A 21,229-nucleotide genomic window follows, 5' to 3' on the forward strand; every position below is an offset into this window, starting at 1 on the left:
CTCTAAGGATTTAGTGACAGAGAATTCTTTCTCATGTTTTTGCTGTCTCATATTCTTTCTAACACTGCTTTTGACCCTATTTTTTTCCTTAAGGTTTTTCTTTCAAGTTTCTTCCTGAATGATACTCTCCCTCCATTAAAGACACAGTTTAAAATCTCTATAGTCTTTTCTTACACTAAAAGTATTTGCACAGTAATCAGTGTTTGAGATTTTAAGTGCACATTCACCTGATCCTCTATCAGAGAGAAAAAGTGTGCATTTGAGATACACATAAGGCATCAGTGATGATACCTAACAATAAACACTGGGGACCATGGGACTGTTGCACACAAACTCCCCCACGCAACCGTCTGTGGCTGAACTTAGGGAAAACTGCCTGCCGAATGCCTTCCCCTATAGCCACCAGCCATTCTTAGCACAGCACAGCTCTGTTCACAGAGCTCCTAACTTCCACAAACTCATGACAAGCACAGAAACCTCGTAGTATGCTATGTAGTCAGAAAAGGGCACTGAGCCTGTCAGTAAACCTGAAGATATTTTGAACAGGACAACAATATTGTCCAACAACCCAACTGCTACTTAGTCTTCAGTGGCATTATATGGTACTTGCTCAGATTTGGTGTCTGGGTATGAAATGGATTGGTCTAGGCCCTGTGATTTAAGGAAAATAGCAAGAAGGTAGGAATGAAGGTCTGACAGAAGTATCAGGCCAGGTGCGGTTTGCGATAGGTGTAATCTCTGATTATCGATTCAACTTCTTTTATGGTTATTAGTCTACTACTTTCTACTTCTGCAACCAACATTCCTAATTTACATTTCTGTCAGAACACTCCACTTCATCTAGGACTTCGTGTAGTTACTCAAACAGGGATCTGTCAAGTACATACTGTGTGCCTGCTAGGCCCTGAAGATGCTGGGGACAATACCAGGAGAGCTTATGGTCTAGGGGAGGAAAGCAGAGAATAAAAGAGTAAACAAACCAAGAGACAAGACAATCTCAATAAGGAGAAATCATCACCAAAATGGGGTGATGGGCAACAGGAAAGGTGGAGGAGGAGAGGGAGCACTCCTGGGCCAGGAGCCCAAGAGAGGGAAGGCAGTCACTGGAAACAAGGTAAGAACGGGCAACAAGAAGCCAGGTCCCGTAGGTCCTCCCAGGCTGCCGAAGGACTCTGGCCTTCCTCTGAGAGAAATGGGGAGCTGCTGGAGGTTCTGAGCAAATTACTGATGACAAGACTGGCATGTCAGAGAAACAGTCCAGGAAGCAGAAAGTCAAAGGGAGCAAGCTGGAAGACAGAGGCCACAGGGTAGGGCAGGGAGAGGAGGGAGTCACGGGCTTCTGAATGTTCACCCTAAAGGAGACAGGAGGCCACAGGAAGGCTCTGAGTTGAGGAGTAATATGCTCTGGCTCTCATTTCAAAGGATCACCTGGTTGCTGGGCTGTGAACAGACTGAAAGGTCCCGGGGGGACAGTGGGAGGTCAGGAGACCATGTGACTCAAAGAAGGTGTAGCAGTAGAGGTCAGATGAAGTGAGTGGATTCTAGATGTATCTGGGAAACCATGTGGACAGAACTAAATAATGTACTGGATGTAGGCACAAGCATAGGAGGAGCAACAGATGATTCTAGTGCCTGACACAGACACTTCTTTTGGCATCAGAAGCATACAGACAGAAAGACAGATGCAGCTGGGTGGCACCCAGGGCCCGAGGTCAGAGGGAGACCCATCAGAATGGGGGACATATATGGAAATGGCAGAGCTGGATTAAACCCTGGTCATGGCTTTAAGAGACCATGAAGATAGAGGACAGGTACCAGAGGGCTGTGTGCAGGCCGCTGCTCGGTGCTGGCCACCTGCCTCCTGCATCCCTACAGCACTTCTTGCTGGGCTCATGGTTCTGCTCCATCATGTCTCCTAATTATTTTCTCAAAGAGAGCCTGTGGTATTACGTTCTACATCTTTATTTCTCTCAGAAACCTTCCTCCCATGTCTTCATGACTGGTAGTTTGTCTGGAAGACTTCTGACGTACAACTCAATTCCCTGAGCCCTGAAGAGATACTCTTCTAGTACTACCCTGCACCCAGCATTGCTGATGACAAGTCTGATGTAAATGTCATTCTTTTTCCCAAGTAGAGGATTCCTCTGGTAGAATTTGGAATTTTCTGTACACCCTTATTATTCTGAAGTGCCACTACAAGGTTCCTAGATGACCAACCTTACTCAGTATAGTCCAGCACGGGTTAACCTTGGTTCTTCTGGGCTGACCCCATACTGAGCCTCAGGGTTGCCTGGGGCAGGCCAAAGTTACGCCCAAGGTAAGTGATGTCTGCATTCATAGGCTGCTGCTTATTTAGGGGCAGGATGCGCCAGCCTGCCAGCACTTTTAGAAATCATGACTGTGTTTATGACTTGTCCCTAATTTTGGTGGTGCCTGGGCAGTTACACAGGTCGAGACTGATGATGTAGACAGAACGTGCTTATTACATGCCCATCTCACAGATCCCCCCACAAGAAAGTTCTGGGCCTCCCTCTACACAGGTGTGGCCATGACCTATGAGTGTCTGAGGCCGTAAGGCCTCCACCTGAGACTCACAGGTCCCTTCAAAGAGGAGTACTGTTGCTGCTTTGTACACTTTGCCTACAAATGGTGGAATCCTATGAATCCTTTTAATAATCAAACACTTAATTAAGATATAAGCACATGTATGTAAAAAGAGTAAAATTAATTGCAGCATGAACAAAAAAGCCTTCTGTAATGAATTACAAGAAGAATCCATGTATTTTCCTGTGGAAAATAAATCTTTCAACTCCTCCAAATGTGTTGATTCTTCTGAGTCAAGCAGTCTCTCTGATAATTACTTTCTACAGAGCACAACTGTCTACCAGAAATAAAAAGGCAAGCTGTAGGTTACTTTAAAATTCAAAAAAAAAAAAAAAAAGGTAAAAAACAGAGGAATTCAACTTTAATAATATATTTTATTTAACCCACTGTGTCATGAATATTATCTTTACAACAGGTAATCCTAACAGGTTACTAATGAGATATTTTACATTCTTTTTTCACACTAAATCTTCGAAACCTTGTATTTTTACACTGACAAAACATCAGTTGAGCCCAGCTACATCCTAGTGTTCAACTGCTGCACGCACTACTGTATCAGGCCGGGTCTGAATCTAGTTATCCAGTTACTGTGGATTAACAGTAAGCTATCTCTTTTCCGAAACTGGGTGGCCTGGCTTCCTCTTTGCTACCATTATTAAATGGTCTGTTTCTGCCAAGTGCCCAACCTTCCACTCTTAACTCACTCCCACCCCATTTCCTGCTGTAGGCCATGGGTCTCAAACATTGTCATGGTCCTTCCACTACTCCTGCCTAAACAATGTATGCTAGTCCCTGTATCTGTAATGTTCCTCTGTTTGGTGCTTCCTGGGGAGAAAGAATGCATGGACATGTGCTTTGGGACTATATTGTTCAGTTGTGCAAAAAATTGTAATTAATTTATAATTAAAATACTGCATTTTCAAATGTTATAGCATTAAATGAAAGTGGGTTATGAATAAGACCCACCTTCCACCACAGGAAAAGCTGTGGTGAACCAATGCCAATTGAGAGTGCTTTGCCTCAAGCTGAAAATTATCAACAGATGGGAGCTATTAAATTTTAAACATTTATCAATTACTATGAAATAAAACCACCTGGTTCTCAGTCACATGGATTTGCTTGTATTGATCTTCATAGAAGTTTGGCAAATAGGTTCTCATAACTTAGGTGTATGAATCCGGTTTAAATTTTTCTTCACGATATAAATGTTTTCATGTCTGGCAAATTTGTAACATTGGCTAAAGGTTTGACATATGCCCAGTGATCACTGGTTTTCTCCTGGATATTGATCCTCTTGTGTGCAATAAATTTGATACCAAAACATTTTTGTTGTGGAGCCTTTCCAAGGTGCGTTTTTGGATATAATCAATCATGAATATTTGCTAAACGTCTTGTCAAATTCACATCTCTGAAAAGCTTCCCTCCCATACAAATACTATGAAGTTTATTAAGGCTGCTGCAATGCTTTAAGAAACTGCCTCATTTACTGTAACTGAAATTCACAAAAACTAGAACATATACTAAGAGCCTTCCCATAAACTTTACATTTGCAAGGTTTCTCTCCAGTATGAATCCTCCAATTAATATTAAGGTAGAACACTGGCTGTTGGCCTTTCTACCGAGTGACTGTGTTTATAAGGTTAAATACAAAACAAAACTATAGGAAAACTAGAAAAAGCCATTAAGCTTTATAAAAAGAGACTACTATATTTCAATTAAAGCACATGAATAGATGTTAATACATATTAAAACTCTGAATGAATTATGTGCCTTTGAATAGTTAATCCATCTGAACAGTAAGTATTGCAGTATTATGGAGATAACGGGAAATTATGCAGAATTCAAATGTAACACTGTGTTCTTCAATCTAAATTCTGCCAATCTCTTCAATTTGCTTAAAAATAACTAAGGCATATAAGTTAAACATAGATTAATTAGATTCATTATTATAAGAAGAAGAGGGAAAAAAGACCTCTGTTCATCCTGGCACTGGACACCATCCTCCCTTGAGATGGAGTTGGTAGAGGGGAAGGAAGGAGCAGTGGTTCTGTAACACTTGGGCCAAAGTAAACACCTGCTGAAAATTTATGTCCTGCACTCAGTTTCCTAAAACCAGTGTGACCCTTGCACCCTCCCCGCTCAGCAACTGTGGCCCATGAGGAGCCTTTCCCCATTCTCGGCCACAACGCTCACTGACCGCCCACTACCACCTATACCCAACACCGCTCACGCAGGCTTCCTCGCCACCAGGAGGGCCTTGGGAAGCACACACTGCTCTGCACTGCAACTAGGGCCGTGGGTGTCTCCCCGCCAATAGACAGTAAGCAGAAGCAGGGACCTCTTATATCCCCAGAACCATGACAAGCATCTGATACACAGAACCAATCAATTTTTGAAGAATCTATCCAATTTGGAGTCATGCAGATACCTTCAAGATTCACTTTCTAGAAAATAATTTATTTCCTAAGTATTAAAGGTTATTTTAATTGCTTTGTTCCCTTGTATCCTAAAGAGTTTAAAAAAGAGAGAGAGAGAAATGTCAATAACATTATATGAATGACATATGATTCACTTATTATTTTCCTAAGAGATTTAACAATGAAAATTCTGGTCAGTCACATATTAACTGAATAAATATTATAAAGGAAAAGTTAACATTACTGTAATGTGGTAATAAAAGTTTTTATCTACTTTTGGTATGTCATTAACCTACGTTCCTTTTTGACCTAAATACACATGGAGGAATGTCTGCTAAGAAAATGTACTTACCCTGACATCAGTAGCATCTCCGTGCCTGATAATACTGGCCCAAGTAGCTGGCTCACTGCTGTTTTCAAAATAATGAAAGACCTTCAACACTCTCTCCATTGCCCCCGGGGAGCGTTCCACCCCGGCACCCAGGTGAGTCTTGGTACTTGAATTCGGTGTGTGATTCAAGTTTGGGTCGAGGTAAGCAGCTGCCATTATTTTGCTAGATGCTATGTATCTGTCATACTCTGTAAGAGAAAAAAAAATCGTCAGTGTACCATATCTGACATCTATGAAATGTGGTTAAAATCTATGAAAATGTGACATACTGATCCTTGTATTAACACATTGTTCTATATTCTTCCTCGATGGTTATGTCATGTGCAGAAGGTGAACATCAGAACTGAGACCTGACTTACCAAGATAATCACTGTATTCCCCAACCAGAGCAGTATCTAATTCATCATCACTAATAAATATGTTAAATTTTTATTAACAAATCACAAGGCCAGGAGGCCTACTTCAGCTCTGTCAAAAATTCACCATGTTATCTATAAACAATGTCATCTAATCCTCCCCCCTTTTAAAATCACAACCTTTAAAATCTGTGGAAAAACCTTACAGGAAAGTCAAATATGTTAATTTTGCTGCTTCTTTTGAAAACTTTTACAGGAGACACAAGTTCTTTCTTCATACATGAAACTCAATGTGGTCATGACACATACTAGGCACTGGTGATGAAAACCATGTAGTTTAAACCAAGTCCTCCCACTTAGCCAGTCCCTCAGCAGGAGACTGGAAACAAAACTAAACCAGAAAGCATTAACAAATGAATGTCTGTCGGTGTAATAGGAGGACTTCCATTTGAATGTGGGGGGGATAGCTTGGTCAAGACTAACACTCCCATTGAGAAAACTCAGAAGTCAGATTAAAAACCAGCCTAATGTTTGGAGTCCGGGATGTTGTGAGGCAACCAGGACAGCAGGGGACACAGATGGAGACATGAAGAGACACTGAACAGCTGCCTTTTCCCAAAGGGCATTTGCCAATTCTGGGCCTTCCAGAGCATGAAGATCCAAGAAAAAAGCCACCAATGAGAGAGAAACCAGCTGAGCCTTTGGCAATGAGAGACCAAGTTATGAGCACGGGGACCTCAGGACTCCGGTGAGCAAGGACATGGTGGAGAACCCAGCCACACACTCTGCTAGTTGTTCCCTAAGACAGTCACCAATCTTGAAACCAAGCCCAGAGGGAGCCTCTAGAAGCTAGGTGAGGCTGAAGACAGGCAGAAGGGACTAGATTCCACCTGGGCCCAGTAAACAAGACAAGAACAGCATGACCGACAAACTCAATCTAACAGAAAGCACTAAACAAGTTCAAGTCCCCTCAGCAAAGAAAATACCACTAACTATGCACATGAGGTATCGGTGAAATTGACCATGTGCCAAATGAAAGAGTGAGATTCAGTAAACATCAAAGGACAAAAATTATTTAGGATATATTCTGTGTCTAACACTAAAGCTGGACAACAACAAAATAACTAGAAAATCCCCAATTATTTGGAAACTAAGCAACATATTTCAAGCAATCCATTAGCCAAAAAGAAACTCAAAGTATTCTGAATTCGATGATACAATTAAAAGAAAGATCAACACTACATGCAAGCAGAGACATGATTAGATTAAAATCTTTTTTTTTTTTTTCAAGACTTTATTTTTAAGTAAAGTCTACACCCAACCTGGGGCTCGAACTTACAATCCCAAGATTGAGAGCTCCACGTTCCACCTACTGAGCCAGCTTGGCATCCCTAAAAGCTATATATTAGAAATGAAGTGCATATATTAGAAATGAAGATTGGAAATTAATTATCTAAATATCCATATCTCACTATACAATTTAGAAGCTGAATAAAATCAAATACTTTTTTTAATAAGAATAATGCAACTGAAAAAAAAAAAGAATAATGCAACTGATAGACCTCTAGCAAGACTAATCAAGGAAAAAAGACAAAACGAACAATATCAAAAACCAAGCAGAACCGATAAGAGAATGTTAGTAATAGGAGGTAATGGTAGAATATCAGATGGTAATAAGAGAATATCATGAACAACTTTATGCCAATAAACATGAAAGTTGAGATGCATACACAATTCTTTTTTTTTAAGATTTTATTTATTTATTTATTTATTTATTTATTTATTTATTTATTTATTTATTTATTTATTTCATAGAGCATGTGTGCACACGCACAAATAGGGGGAGCAGTAGAGGGAGAGGGAGAAGCAGGCTCCCCGCTGACCAGGGAGCCCCGTGTGGAGCTCCATCCCAGGACCCTGGGATCATGACCTGAGCCAAAGGCAGGCACTTAACCAACTGAGCCATCCAGGCACCCTAAGATGTATACACAATTCTTTGCAAAGTACAACTTAAGCCATTATAAACTACTGCTGTATAAAACCAAAACCAGAAATAAAAAGCCTAAATAGACCTACTCTGTTAAAAATGGTCAATCTATAATTAAAATTCTTCCCACAAAAAAAAAAAAAATAAAATAAAATAAAATTCTTCCCACAAAGAAATATCTGAATTTTTCCAATAATTTAAGGAAGAATATTAATCTTACAGAAATTCTTCTACTGAACAAATAGAGTATATTCCCCAACTTATCCTATGAGACCAGCAAAACAATGATACAAAGCCAGACAAGGAAAATACAAGAAAACGTACAAATTAATCTTTCTTATAAACACAGGTGCAAAAATCTTAACAAGACATCAGCAAATTTAATCACACAATATTTAAAATAACATATTATGACCAAGAGGGCTCCAACAGAGGCATGCGAAGCTGGTTTTAACATTCAAAAAGCAATCTATGTTTACTGTAGCCTTCTTCATACTGCCAAAGCTTGGAAGCCACCAAGACCCCCTTCAGGAGGTGAATGGATAAACAAAATGTGGGCCATCCAGACAACGAATATTATTTAGTGCTAAAAAGTAATGAGCTACCAAACAATGCTTGGAGGAACTTGGAGGAAACTTAAATGCATATTCCTAAGTGAGAGAAGTTGATCATACTATGTGATTCCAACTATATAACATTCTGGAAATGACAAAACCATAGACAGTAAAAATTTCAGTGGATGCAGAGTTTGGGGAACAGGGATGAAAAGGTGGAGCACAAACAATTTTTAGGGCAGTGAAAAGATTATGTCACTATACATCTGTCCAAAACCACAAAATGTACCACCAAGAGTGAACCCTAAGGTAAACTATGGACTTCAGGTGATACTGATGTGTCAGCACAGGTTCATCAGTTATAAACACACGTACCCCTCTGCTGGGGATGCTGATAATGTGGAAGACTGTGCATGCATCAGAATAGGGGGCAGAGGGCAGCATGGGTGGCTCAGCGGTTTAGCGCCGCCTTCGGCCCGGGGCCTGATCCTGGAGACCTGAGATTGAGTCCCACATCGGGCTCCCTGCATGGAGCCTGCTTCTCCCTCTCCCTGTGTCTCTGCCTCTCTCTCTCTCTCTCTCTCTCTCTCTCTCTCTCTCTCGCTGTGTCTCTCATGAATAAATAAATAAAATCTTTAAAATTACAAAAAAAATAGGGGGGCAGATGGGAAATCTCTGTACCGTCCCCTCAATTTTGTTCTGAACCTAAAACTGCTCTAATTAATTTTTTAAAAAAGCAATCGATATAACTGACCACATTTCAGAAAGGAGAAGAACCATAGCTGTCTTAATATATGCAGAAAAAGTTTACCAACTACTCACGATAAAAACTCTTAGCAAAGACAAAAGAGAAAGAAACTCCTTGAACTGATGATGAGTATTTACATTAACCTAACTTAAATACTGGTGGGAAGAGCCCCTGCCATGCCTCCAAGAACAGAAGCGAGTCCATGAGTGTCCACAAGTACTGCTTCTAATTGATATTGTTCTGGAAGTCCTATTAACTAGGTTCCCTGAGCAAAAAAGAGAAATAAAACAGAGTTGGGAAGGAAGGAATAAAAATATCATTATTCCCAGACTGCATGATTATGTATGAAGAAAATCTGTAAGACTATATAGGAAAACTACTAGAATTAATACATGAATTCAGCAACATTACTAGATGATCAAATATAATCAATGATACTTCTGATTGTTTCGGCAATCTCACTTGCTCCCCAAGCTGGGCAATAAGGATGAGTTAATACAGTGCCAACTGTGTCCTGAGAAGCAACCCAGTGTCTCTGGAGTGCTTAGAGGAACTGACATCCCAGCAGTGAAAATCACTACCTGTATTACTGAGTGTGCCGGGGGGGAGAAGCCAAACCAAAAACACTATGCAAATACACGTCCGTGGCCCAAAATTAATGGCAAAATCCTTTGTAAGTCTTCAAGAAGTAGGCCAAAACATTTTTTATAAGATAAAGCATTGCTACAACATTACCAGAGTGAAGCAGCTCTCCATGACAGAATGTGGTTTTCTTTCCCAGTTTCGTGCTTTCATCTGCTTGTCAAAATCCTATTTGTATTATAAATTCTCAAATTGGCAATATTTCCACCACTAAGCCTTCCCTGACTCTTGTAGACAGTTCTGGATCAGATTCTGTTGAGAACCACCCACCTCCCCTTCTGATAGCATTCATGTTTGTCTTTTTGTTGGTCTGGAAGATTCTGAGATCTTGGCATCTCTGTCATCTCTTTAGTAGTCACAAAACCACAAAAAAGTCGCAAAATTTTGGTTCAGTCAGTTTGAGGGATGGTCTCAACAATGGAATGAGAAGTCGCAAACGATGCTTTTCGGTACACGTTGTGTTTCTAACAACTGAGAGAATTCCCTGTGTTGTCTGTGGGGTTCTCTATTTGCTTTTAACCCATGGCTAACGCCGTACAACCAGGGCTGCCACTCTCTGTGGTTATAAATGAAACAAGCCCTCCACCATCCTCACCGCAGAGAGGTAGGCTTTGCAGGGCTCTGTAACTGTAGTCCTCTATAATCTGTGGCCAGTTCTACTTTTTACAATTTGCCAAGACTAATCAGCCATTGGCAGCTGCTACCTGTGTGCACCACCAAGTATCTTTCGCAAATACCTGTCAAAGAGGAGGAAATGAAAAGATGTTAAAAACTGAAGCTGGCTTGACATGGCACAGATCCATAGCTCTGAAACTATCTGTGGTGAAAATTCTGTTTTAATTTCCAATCTGTCCTAGATCAACAGCTGTGTAAAATACAATGAAAAAGAACTTCTAAGAAAATGAAATCTAAATATGAAAGACAAAAGCACAAAACTTCTATCATCAAGATTAATTAACAGAAAACTACTGCCAAACTATCAAAGTTTCTAGCCAGATGTGCACCCCAGGTGTACGCTTATTCTGTCCTAGACTATCAACAGTTCCAGCACCAAGGCCAGCCTGCCGCAGGGCCGCTCAGGCAGCAGGGGGCTCTGACACTCAGCACACTGCCCCGGGGCGCAGGCTGCCTGCAGCCCTGCAACGGGGATGCTGACCTCGCTGCTATCAGAGCCTTGGCTCTTTCTTTAACATGGAAGGCAGACACTTTTTCTTCTCTTGAAAGAAGTAGGCCAATCCCAAGTCAGGGTGTGAGGAACAAGGTGCTGACGAAAACTGGAGTTCATACTGAGCCTCCCCACCCAGTCTGATATAAATGTTCCATAAAACAGCACGAAAGAGAGAGGAAACAAACACCTTCCAAAGTTCCCTAGATGATATTCACTATACACACTAAGATCCCACCAAGACAGCAAACTGATCATGCTTGAAATATGCCGGCCCTTTAATAAAACTTGAGATGCTTGCCAAAATATTAGAGAAGCAGCAAAGAATGCAAACTGATACAGCTAAGTTTTTTTAAAAAATTAAAACATAAACAAGTTTGGAGAATTTTTAAGAAATTGGTGATGATTCTATTGATAGTAAATCCTTAAACAAACTAGACTGGTGTAAAAACTTTCTTCTCGGGGCAGTTGGAGTTGAGTGTCTGCCCTTGGCTCAGGTCGTGATCTGGGGTGCTGGGATTGAATCCCACATCAGGCTCCCCTCAGGGAGCCTTCTCCCTCTGCCTGTGTCTCTACCCCCCCCCCCCCCCCGTCTCATGAATAAATAAATAAAATCCTAAATAAAAAAGACCTTTCTTCTCCCAAATGTTGTTCTTTCACACAAGACTTGAGTTTCTCTTCTCATAAAAAGTCTAACCTGAATTTACTAAATTTCCTATATTGATTTACTTAACAAAGAGCTAATATTACTTAAATATTTAATGTTACAATATCACTGTGTAACAGCCTGTATTTTCCAAAAGTAGCTCTAATAGTACCTGCTGCTCCCAATGCTCTTCTTCCAGTGTGACTCCGACTCTCTCTTCAACAGGTGGAGACTATGTCCCTTACCCTTGAAACTCAGGGGAGGGGAGGGGGGCTTTTGACTAGCCTAAGAAACAACCCACACTAGGTATTAAAAGGCAATCTAGATTCCCTTGGTTCTCTTGGGATGCTCGCTCATGAAATCCAACCACCATGTTATCCAGAAATTCAAGAAGCCCAAGAACTGAGCTCCAAGAACCAAAGCCTGAGCTGGTCTTCCCAGTGACACCCAGCATCAACTTCTGAGCATGTGGCAGTACCATCCCGCAAGTGGCCCCTCAGGTTCCTGGTTGTGCCACCCTGGCTCCCACCACATGGAAACAGATGTCCCTGCTGAGCCCTGTCCAGACCACAGATCTAAACAAAATAAATAATTCTTTCCATTTTAAGCCACTAGGATGACTTGTTATCAGCAACAGATAACTAATATCACACGTGTTCCAACTAAAGCGAGTACCAGTGGTTTTCGCTTTGCACACGAGCGTAAGACAACCATACAATGACTTGACAGAAGTGGTTTGAACAGCACCTGCCTTTTCTTCACCTCCCTCTAATGACTAAAGACAGAGTGAGCATCTTTCCAGCACCTCAGCAAACTGCCATACTCCTTTCAAAGTTCTGGGTCAGCATCTAACATTTTATCCTTGGTCTGCTCAGTGTCATAGGCCATCTCTGAGAGCACCTCTGATAGGAACTTTGTCACATCACCTCCTCCGGGACATCCTCTTTTTTGTCATAACTGTTTTCTTCACCTGTCAGTAAGTTCACCTTTATTTACGAAGCTCCTGTGATGACACAACTAGAAAGTCTGGCCCCGCAGTGAAGTCAACATTCCTACAGTCAGCTTTCTGTTTCTGTGACTGTCTCAGAGCAAAGTGATCCATGTGGTGTGGCAAGTTTCTGCCACAACACACACTCACTACACACTACTACTCTTCATTATTTCCTGCCATGCTGCTGAGATTCCTGGGTCTGCATTGTCTCCAGCCATAGCATTTAGAGCCTGTCTAAACTTCACGAAGCACAGGCTTTAAAAGTTGAAATAACTCCGGGTCCACTGGCCAAATGAATGCAACTATGCCTACTGGTCCCTACAGCTGTTTCATGCAAGTGAGGGCTCTGCGGCTCCTGCTGCTTGCTCACCAGCTTCACAGGTCCTCAGCTCGTTCAATTTCACTTTTAGTGTTACCATTTCCTGTTTCAACTCTGCATTTTACCTTTACTGCCCAATTCCCTCCTATGATTATCCATTTTTGTAAAATGTCACAGAAGTTTAGTAAAACATCACTAGCAAACAAGGCACCACGACTATACACTTTGCTGTCTGTGTATGAACTGAGTAACAGATGCCTGGTGGCCACTCACCAACACACTGAGAAAGAGGTACCGTGAGTGGTCACACTTCACATCTGTTATCTATGTAGTGATTTGTAAGCTGAGTTTGTACTTTATGCAACTACTTAGTCGCTATATGTGTTAACTAAAATTGAACCATTCTGTTAAGGACTGGTATTACTTAACCAAGTCACAGAAATTAATATTTGTGCATATTGGAACCATGCAAAGCATGGACTACCTAAATAATAATTCAACTAATATCTTCATTAAACGGATCGTTTTTTGGATTTCAGATAATAGGGCAAATTATGTAAATCACTTTATTTGAGGTATCACTGTAAAAATTTTAATGCCATATTTCTGATTAAAATATTGAACATTAGTCTTTAATATCAACTTTAAATTAATTTCTAAGATTGCTAGTATTGAGACCTTGAAAGTAATTGGTAAATAATTTTTGGAGACTTAAAAAAATCCTAAGGAAATGAGGAATGGCAAAATATAAAGAATACAACTGTGCTGAGTTACATGCAGACTAACATTCAGCCTATTTAAACATATCTGTTATTTATAAAACCCACACTAACAAAGTGCTGTTAACATGAATAGGTTTTATATCTATAGCTAAACGCGTTAAGTGTATCATAACCTACTTGTGTGTATTTATTTAAAGATTTTATTTATTTGAAAGAGAGAAAGAGCATGAGCAGAGAGAGAGTTAGAAAGGGAGGGAGAAGCAGACTCCTCACTGGGCAGGGAGACAGAAACGGGCCTCGATCCCAGGACCCAGAGCATGACCTAAGCCAAAGGTAAATGCTTCACTGATTAAGACATCCCGCACCTCTATTTGTGTATACATTTTTTAAAGATTTTATTTGTTCATGAGACACAGAGGGAGAGGCAGAGACATAGGCAGAGGGAGAAGCAGGTTCCCTGTGGGGAGCCTGATAGGGGACTCAATCCCAGGACCCTGGGATCATGACCTGAGCTGAAAGCAGACGCTCAACCACTGAGCCACCCAGATACCCCCTTACTTGTGTATACGTAAACTCAGAAATGTAGAGGTGGCCACTGGCCAACATCATGATCTGTTTCCTTATCCTATGAAACAAGGAAAAACTAGAAATAATCAGAAATAATCTTTTCCATACATCTAATTAGCTAAAGACTGAAAATAAAGAGATTCTGTCTCAGGATCCACATGGAAAACAGATCTCTTCCTTTCTTAATATTACAATAACTTTCTACATTGGATATTTCTAACATTGCCAAAAACCCTTCTCATTTTTTGGATTTGAAAAAAAAAGCTCAAAAAATACATAAGTGCTTTGTCAATTTAGAATATTAAAAATAAGTAAGGTATATCCTGTGCTGGATTTCTTAAAATTTTTTTAAAGATTGATTTATTGGGGGGGGGGGAGAGATAGCACGTGTCTATGAGTGGGGTGGAGGACAGAGTGAGAGAAAGAATCTCAAGCAGCTTCCCTACTGAGTGGAGCCCAATGCTACACAGCATGCAGGGCTAATCGCAGGGCTCAATCCCACAACCCATGAGACCACGTCCTGAGCTGAAACCAAGAGTCAGACACTCAACCATCTGAGCCACCCAGGTGCCTCTGGGTTTCCTAAACTTCTGATCCCTGTGTTACGGAAGCCACCTCTGTGTGCTGAAGTGGCTGCACTGACAGCTCTAACAGGCATATGCCCTCCCATTTAAAGCTTACGAGTTACAAATCTATACTAACAGGAGACAGGCCTTCACGGTTGTGTATGAATTCAGCATGCTATGAAAACAAAGGTGGTTTTCTCTGTAGACATCTCTCATTAGAAATTGGACGGGAAATAATATCTTATTTGAGACATGTCTTTTTTTAAAGAGTTTATTTATTTATTCATGACAGACACAGAGAGAGAGAGAGAGAGAGGCAGAGACACAGGCAGAGGGAGAAGCAGGCTCCATGCAGGGAGCCCGACAAGGGGCTCGATCCCGGGTCTCCAGGATCACGCCCTGGGCTGAAGGCGGCGCTAACCCGCTGGGGCTGCCCTGAGACATGTCTTAAAATCACACTGATGATGCCTAAAACATGTACAAACACCTGTAAAGGTAAAAGAAGAATCCTGGAGGTCCTCCACACAACAAGCAGGCACATTTCTACTATTCCCGGTATCATGAAGACAGTTGTCCAGTTCAATTTAATGAATCAGCTTGGACTTAAATCAGATAACCCAATTGGCCCTACCAGAAGTGATAGGTATTAGACATCTTTATCTTACATTGAGCTCCAGTCGTCTCTGCCCTCCTATCTTTCCACAACAAGCACATTAGTGGACATCATCTACCCAACTGCCCATGTGATTCTCTCTCTCCCTAAAACTTTCTAGCAAGGACCTTAGAACTGAAGCTATGAACCCAAATGGTACTGTATTTCATCCCAAAACTGAGAATCACATTTCCTTTTACCTTCAATACCAGAATATTATTAACCCCAAGACACTTAAACTAGGCTCCAGGCCCCAGTAACTAACTAAGGATACTGGTATTTCCTTGAACCGCAAGAGAGCTCAGGGACTCTGAGGAACAGGAAAAAATATGAGCCTGAAGTTCAACAGTCTGGGTTGACAGCCTTCCTCAGAAAACTACACAGACACTAGCATGGATCTACTTCACTTCTCTCAAGGTACCTGTACTCCCCACCCAGGCCAATTTAAGTGCAGACTAATTGTTAAAAGCCAGGTGTCACATGTAATACATCTGTATCCTCTCAGAACATAACCACTCAATTATTCTTTGTGAAATCAGATGATTGTCCCCTGCATAACGGATCAAAATGACCTTCAGTTACTTGTATTTATCAATAGCCTGATGTGACATTTTGCTGGGAAGGGTCTGAAAACCTGTGGTTCACCAGTTTGCGTGAGAATTTCTATACTGGCTAGAAGCTCCCAATCCAGAGCACAGAATCCATACGTTACAGGCAGCTATGGCACCAGCACAAGCTCTAAGGACTCACCTCACCAGCAAAAACTCATCAGCTCATAGTCTTATATGCCATAGTTATTCTCGACTATTCACTGGATAGCCAAGGTGGAAACTCTACAATATGTACGCTGGGTAAATAATTTAGGAAAGGGAAAATAATTTTTGGATCACCCAAGAAAAAAAGAATTCTCTTTGTTAGCCAAGAGGGACCAACCTGACCCAAAGGACTTTTTTCTCTAAAGCCTGAACCAACTAGAAAACCATCATAATGAGGGTTCCCACAGTTCCTCGTGACTGCTGTGTTAGCATCTTCCTCTGTGTCGGGCAGCTAGGTATGTAAACATTTTAAGAAAGCCACTGTATGGAACTAAGATCCAATTAAAGCTAGAGCAACAAAAGAAACTGAAATGGATCAAAAGGGGGTTTAGAGAAACCATGACAAGGAAAATGGCCCAGAAGTGGCCTAACTAAAGAAAGGCCTCCAGGAGGGCACTAGCCAAAGTCACACAACACACAAGCACGTCACACACATTGCACCATTTCTAGGAGCACCCACAAGTAACTGAGGCTGCCTCCCCAGACAGCCATCCACATGCTCAAAGTAAACTTTGATAAGTTGCAGCCAATCAACCACGGATCGTATCAAGACACAAATGTAAAAGATAATGCTTAATAATCTCCATCTTCTTTATTCTAACAGAAGAGTAACATTTAATAATATGAATGGAGAAACAAACTGGCCTATCCATACATCAGCCCAGAAGAGCATTCAGCCATAACTAGGAACAAGGTACTGGTGCCACTACAACATGGATAAACCTTGACAAGATGATGGTAAGTAAAAGAAGCCAGATGAAAGACTGAATGTTGTGGGATCCATTTATTTGACAACTCCAGAACAGGCAAATCCCGGGAGACAGAAAGTAGGTAAGTGCTTGCCAGAGGCTGCGGCAAAGAAGGTGGGGAGTGACTGGCAACGGATATTAGGTTTCTTTTTGGGGTGATGGAGCTGGATGGTGTTGATGGTTACGCAACCTTGTGTGAATACTTAAAATCACATGGAGAATTTCATGTTATGTGAAATTTTTGCTATGTGAATTTTCTCAATTTTTAAAATTTGTTTCTATTTACATTTTAATATTATATCTATATTTGTATTTTCTATTTTTATAATTTTTAAGTGTAATTTTTCTATGGCTCCAAAATTTTAATTTAATTTGTAGAGCTTTTCAACACTGGTAGCTGGGCTATAATTTGATAAAAGCATCTTGGAAATGATCTCTGATATAATTGAAGAGCACCTCACGCTACAACCATTTCACTCTTAAGTACACACCAAAGAGAAATACAGGCGCACAGTCACCAAAAGACACATGTGGTATTCACAGCAGTACTATTCATATAGTTCAAAACTGGAACAGACCAAACATCCATCAATAATAAAAGAAACTGTGGTATATTCTTAAGTGGAATACCATACAGCAACGAAAAATTATTAAGTGCTACATGCAACAACATGGATGAATCTAATGGACATTCTGATAAACAGGCAAAACTGAGTCAAGGTGACAGAGACCAAGGCGGGTCACCTCCTCAGGGATGCTGATTGCCAGGAACATGAGGGAAGCTGCTAGGGTAAGTAAACACTGATAGGGAAGGTAGTAGTTAAGCCTACACAGGATGTGTGCATTTTATAGTATATGTGCTATGTTTCAATTATGTACCTTTTTGCACAAAATGAGAACAAAAATTTTTGTCAGAAGACTCTTATATAACAATTGGCCAAAAGCAATATGCCACACCAAAGCACACTGGCTAAATATATTGCCTGAGCCACAGTTACCAACCTACCTAGCAAAAAAGCAATTCAGATGGCCACATTTTATAAATGCCAGCTGTTCTTGATTTTTACATTTCTGCTTAGGCCTCTCTTCTAATTGTACATAACCATGCTATTTTGCAAAACACGCAAAATCAGTGATGCTTGCAAATACCAAATTACTGTTCATTTACTACTTTCTATGAAAGGAGTTCTTTATGTACAAATGGACATACATGTGCACCTAAGTACATACTGATGACAGAGATATTTGAGAATTTGCTAAGAAATGTAAAATTTTCAAGAGAAAAATGTATACATACTAAAATACACGAAATTTTGTATGTCATTGCAAAGTTCATGGATCCCCTAAAACTCATACTTGGACCCTAGCTCTAAGACCAGCAGTCCCCCCAAGGTAGACAAATGTCTGCCCAGGAGGACACAGGTCACCTCGTTTAATTTCATTTCCACCACAACTGCTAGAGGTGGATGGTGCTTGCCTGGTTATCCCGATATAAAAGTCTAAGATGAAAGACACTGCACATTCAAGGACACAAAGCTCCTCAGTGGCCAGGTTGTGACAGAGTGACCCTGAAGCCCTTTCAGTTAAGGTACACCGTACATCTAAACACCAAGGAGCCCCTTTAGCCCCATCTAACAATGTTCTCTGCCCGAGATCCTCAGTTCACCTTACTCAGTACTCACACAGGGACACACACGCACTACCATAGTCCCCGTACTAAAAGTAAGCACATGCTGATGGATGTGCCACATATTATCACACATATAGGAGGAAAGGCCAGAGAAACCTGGTGGGTCTGGCACATCTTGTAAAGGAGGTTTCCGATGCAGCTCCCTGGGGACTGACTGGCAATGGGAAGAGGAAGGCAGGAAGAGATTTATCATTCAATCAATGGTGGCTAACAGCTAACATGAAAAGAAGTGGAGGAAGTGCGGCTAGATGGAGCGGGTAGACGACTGGAGGGAGGCTGGATGCATGTCTGTGTCACACGGCAGACCTGCCACTCTCCTGGAAATCACAGTAAGGACCGTCCCTTTGAAGCCAGGCTGAGGAAGTCCATGCCTGGTTCCTCATCACTTCTAGTGAGCACATTAATCATGATATACATTCTCAAACACGTCTTTATTAACTGCAAATTTCCCAGATGAAAGAAAACATGGTTAAAGTATTTTTTATAATATTACTTTATAATTAAACTACATATTTAAAGATGTAAAGGAAAACAGTTTAATGTAGATGTTCAAAATCCATGTGGAAAACCTACACCAATCCCTTCGGCCCCTCAACACTGCTGAGTTTCTACGTCCCATACTGCACACAGCATCAAAACATTTTCCTTACAGAGACTATCTCAGATTCCTTCAAAGAGTAGAAAAATCACACTTGTAGCTGGGGGCCATGGTGCTCCTCCTGAACCTCCTCCTGCCCTCAAAGCGCCCACGTTCTCCTTGCCATGCTCCACAGCCATACTCCACAGCCCCCCCCCCTTCCTCAGTACCTCCTGTTCTCAGTAATCCTGAGTCTGGCTCCTGGCTCCCCTCCGATGAGCCCCACTAGGCACTGTGCCCTGTGCAGAGTCCCTGAGCCCTGGGAGGGTTACAGATGGCGAAGAGTCACGTCTGTTCCCCTGAAAGCACTTTCCAACTTGAAAGAGGTGTGAGACCGGAGCCTAGCCCTCTGTGATGTTTAGAGACAGGAGAGAGAAAGCTGCTCGTTACCAGAAGAAACGAAGAAGCTACAGCCGATGGGCTAGGAGGGAAACGGAGAGGCTAAGAGACCAAGTCAAGGAAGCACATGCCAAACGGACAACTTGGTAGGAGGAAGAACCGTGGTGCCCTGACAGGTCATGGTGCAGTGATGGGGCGGGGGTGGGGGTGGCCTGAGAGGCGGTCCAACAGTGTATAAAGAACAGGGGTACAGACAGGAATCATAAGGAACTCAGAGGAGAACAAAGACATGGGACCCACCAGCAGACAAGGATCCTCCCATTGGCCCCGCGTGTGGCACATGAAAGCCACACAGCTGATGACTAGAAACCAGGGCAGGCGATTCTGCAGATGTTCACTAAATACATGACTAAAATCCCACTTTACTCAAAGATAGTATATACTTAGCCTTCATTAAATATGACAAAACTGAGGCACCTAGTTGGCTCAATCTGTAGGGCAGGAGACTCGATCTCAGGGTTGAAAGTTCAAGGCCCACGGTGGGTGTAGAGTTTACTTAAAAAAGAAAAGGCAAAAGTGAGTCTTGTATTACAAGATAAAAAATAAAAAGCCTTTTACTGAATATTGCCAATGTGCTAACTATCTAAGCAGTTCTGTTATATACATTATCTCATTTAATCCTGACACAAATCCTAACAAGTACACAACAAGCCTACCAAATAGCAGAGAAAAACTAAAAATGAGGGAGTAGCAGGGTCTGGATTGGCCGCCACTCCCCCAACACGAGAAAACTGCACAAAACATAGGAAGCAAATGCTTTCACACGCTGACACAGGCAGTACCTAACCATGACCTCTGAAAGAGGGGGACAGAGGAAACGAAACCTGGCTCTCTGCCAGGAGGCAGTTTCTAGACTGCAGCACAGAGGGCAACCCAAACAGAGCCTGGTGAGCTCAGGAAGAGCAGAGAGGCAGGGCAACTAGAATTTGCCAGGAGTCATGCAGAGAAAAAGCTCTAAATTCTCCTTGGAGCTCCTCTTGAACATCTGGGCATTTGAATTCATTAGTTCATTAAAATAGTCCTAACTGTGGTGTCTGGGTGGCTCAGTCAGTCAAGCCTCTGCCTTCGGCTCAGGTCATGATCTCAGGGTCTGGGACTGAGCCTCATATTGGGCTTCCTGCTTCTCCCTCCCCCCTGCTGCTCCCCTGGCTTGCAATCTCACACACATACTCTCTCTCAAAAATTAAATAAATAAAATCTTTTTTTAAAGAAACAGTCCTGTCTAGTGGTTCACAAAGAAAAAATTACTATTTTTAATGGGCTTGGATGATCATCTTAACATTTTAGTCTTTTAAAACTAACTCCAGAAACTTAGTTTGAAAAATTAGGAGTAGCTATGGTATCACGATGCTGAGATAGGAGTTTGGGCGGCTTTAAATCCAGCTCTATAAACACCCTATTAACAGGACAATAAGACATTTAACCTAGGTTTTGAACTGCACTTCACACAAGTATCACAGGGATTAAATATAAACATGTGTACAAAGACCGCGTGATCTAGAACATGCTACATACACACACAGTGAGGAAGCTGACGCCAATGATTCAGCAGCGAATACCTGCAAACCCACACCACATGGCAGCTCCTGGTATTAGCCTCATCTGTGGGCAC

At 41.6% G+C, this 21,229-nt stretch overlaps 1 protein-coding gene and 1 long non-coding RNA gene across 28 annotated transcripts in view; one reads left to right on the forward strand and one right to left on the reverse strand.

The window, feature by feature from the left end:
* Positions 1-21,229, reverse strand: part of PTK2 (protein tyrosine kinase 2) — a 267,646-nt gene that overhangs the window by 173,953 nt on the left and 72,464 nt on the right. For 20 of the 21 annotated variants that reach the window (XM_077847404.1, XM_077847401.1, XM_077847398.1 and 17 more), the window contains one exon: positions 5,374-5,600. In XM_077847404.1, coding sequence (XP_077703530.1) covers positions 5,374-5,568 — 195 coding nt within the window. In that variant the 5' untranslated portion in view covers positions 5,569-5,600. Of the gene's footprint in view, positions 1-5,373; positions 5,601-21,229 lie in introns of those variants that run through there. The other variant, XM_077847408.1, reaches the window with a different exon arrangement.
* Positions 2,190-20,236, forward strand: LOC144283391 (uncharacterized). 7 transcript variants are annotated; one of them, XR_013351950.1, is made up of 5 exons: positions 2,190-2,317; positions 5,347-5,505; positions 16,747-16,973; positions 17,270-17,681; positions 18,659-20,236. It is a non-coding gene; the product is annotated as an uncharacterized LOC144283391 (long non-coding RNA). The 7 variants fall into 7 exon arrangements; XR_013351953.1 differs by having other exon boundaries at positions 18,721-20,236; XR_013351949.1 differs by having other exon boundaries at positions 17,596-17,681.

Source organism: Canis aureus, chromosome 14 (genome assembly GCF_053574225.1).
Source record: "Canis aureus isolate CA01 chromosome 14, VMU_Caureus_v.1.0, whole genome shotgun sequence".
Classification (NCBI taxonomy): domain Eukaryota; kingdom Metazoa; phylum Chordata; class Mammalia; order Carnivora; family Canidae; genus Canis; species Canis aureus.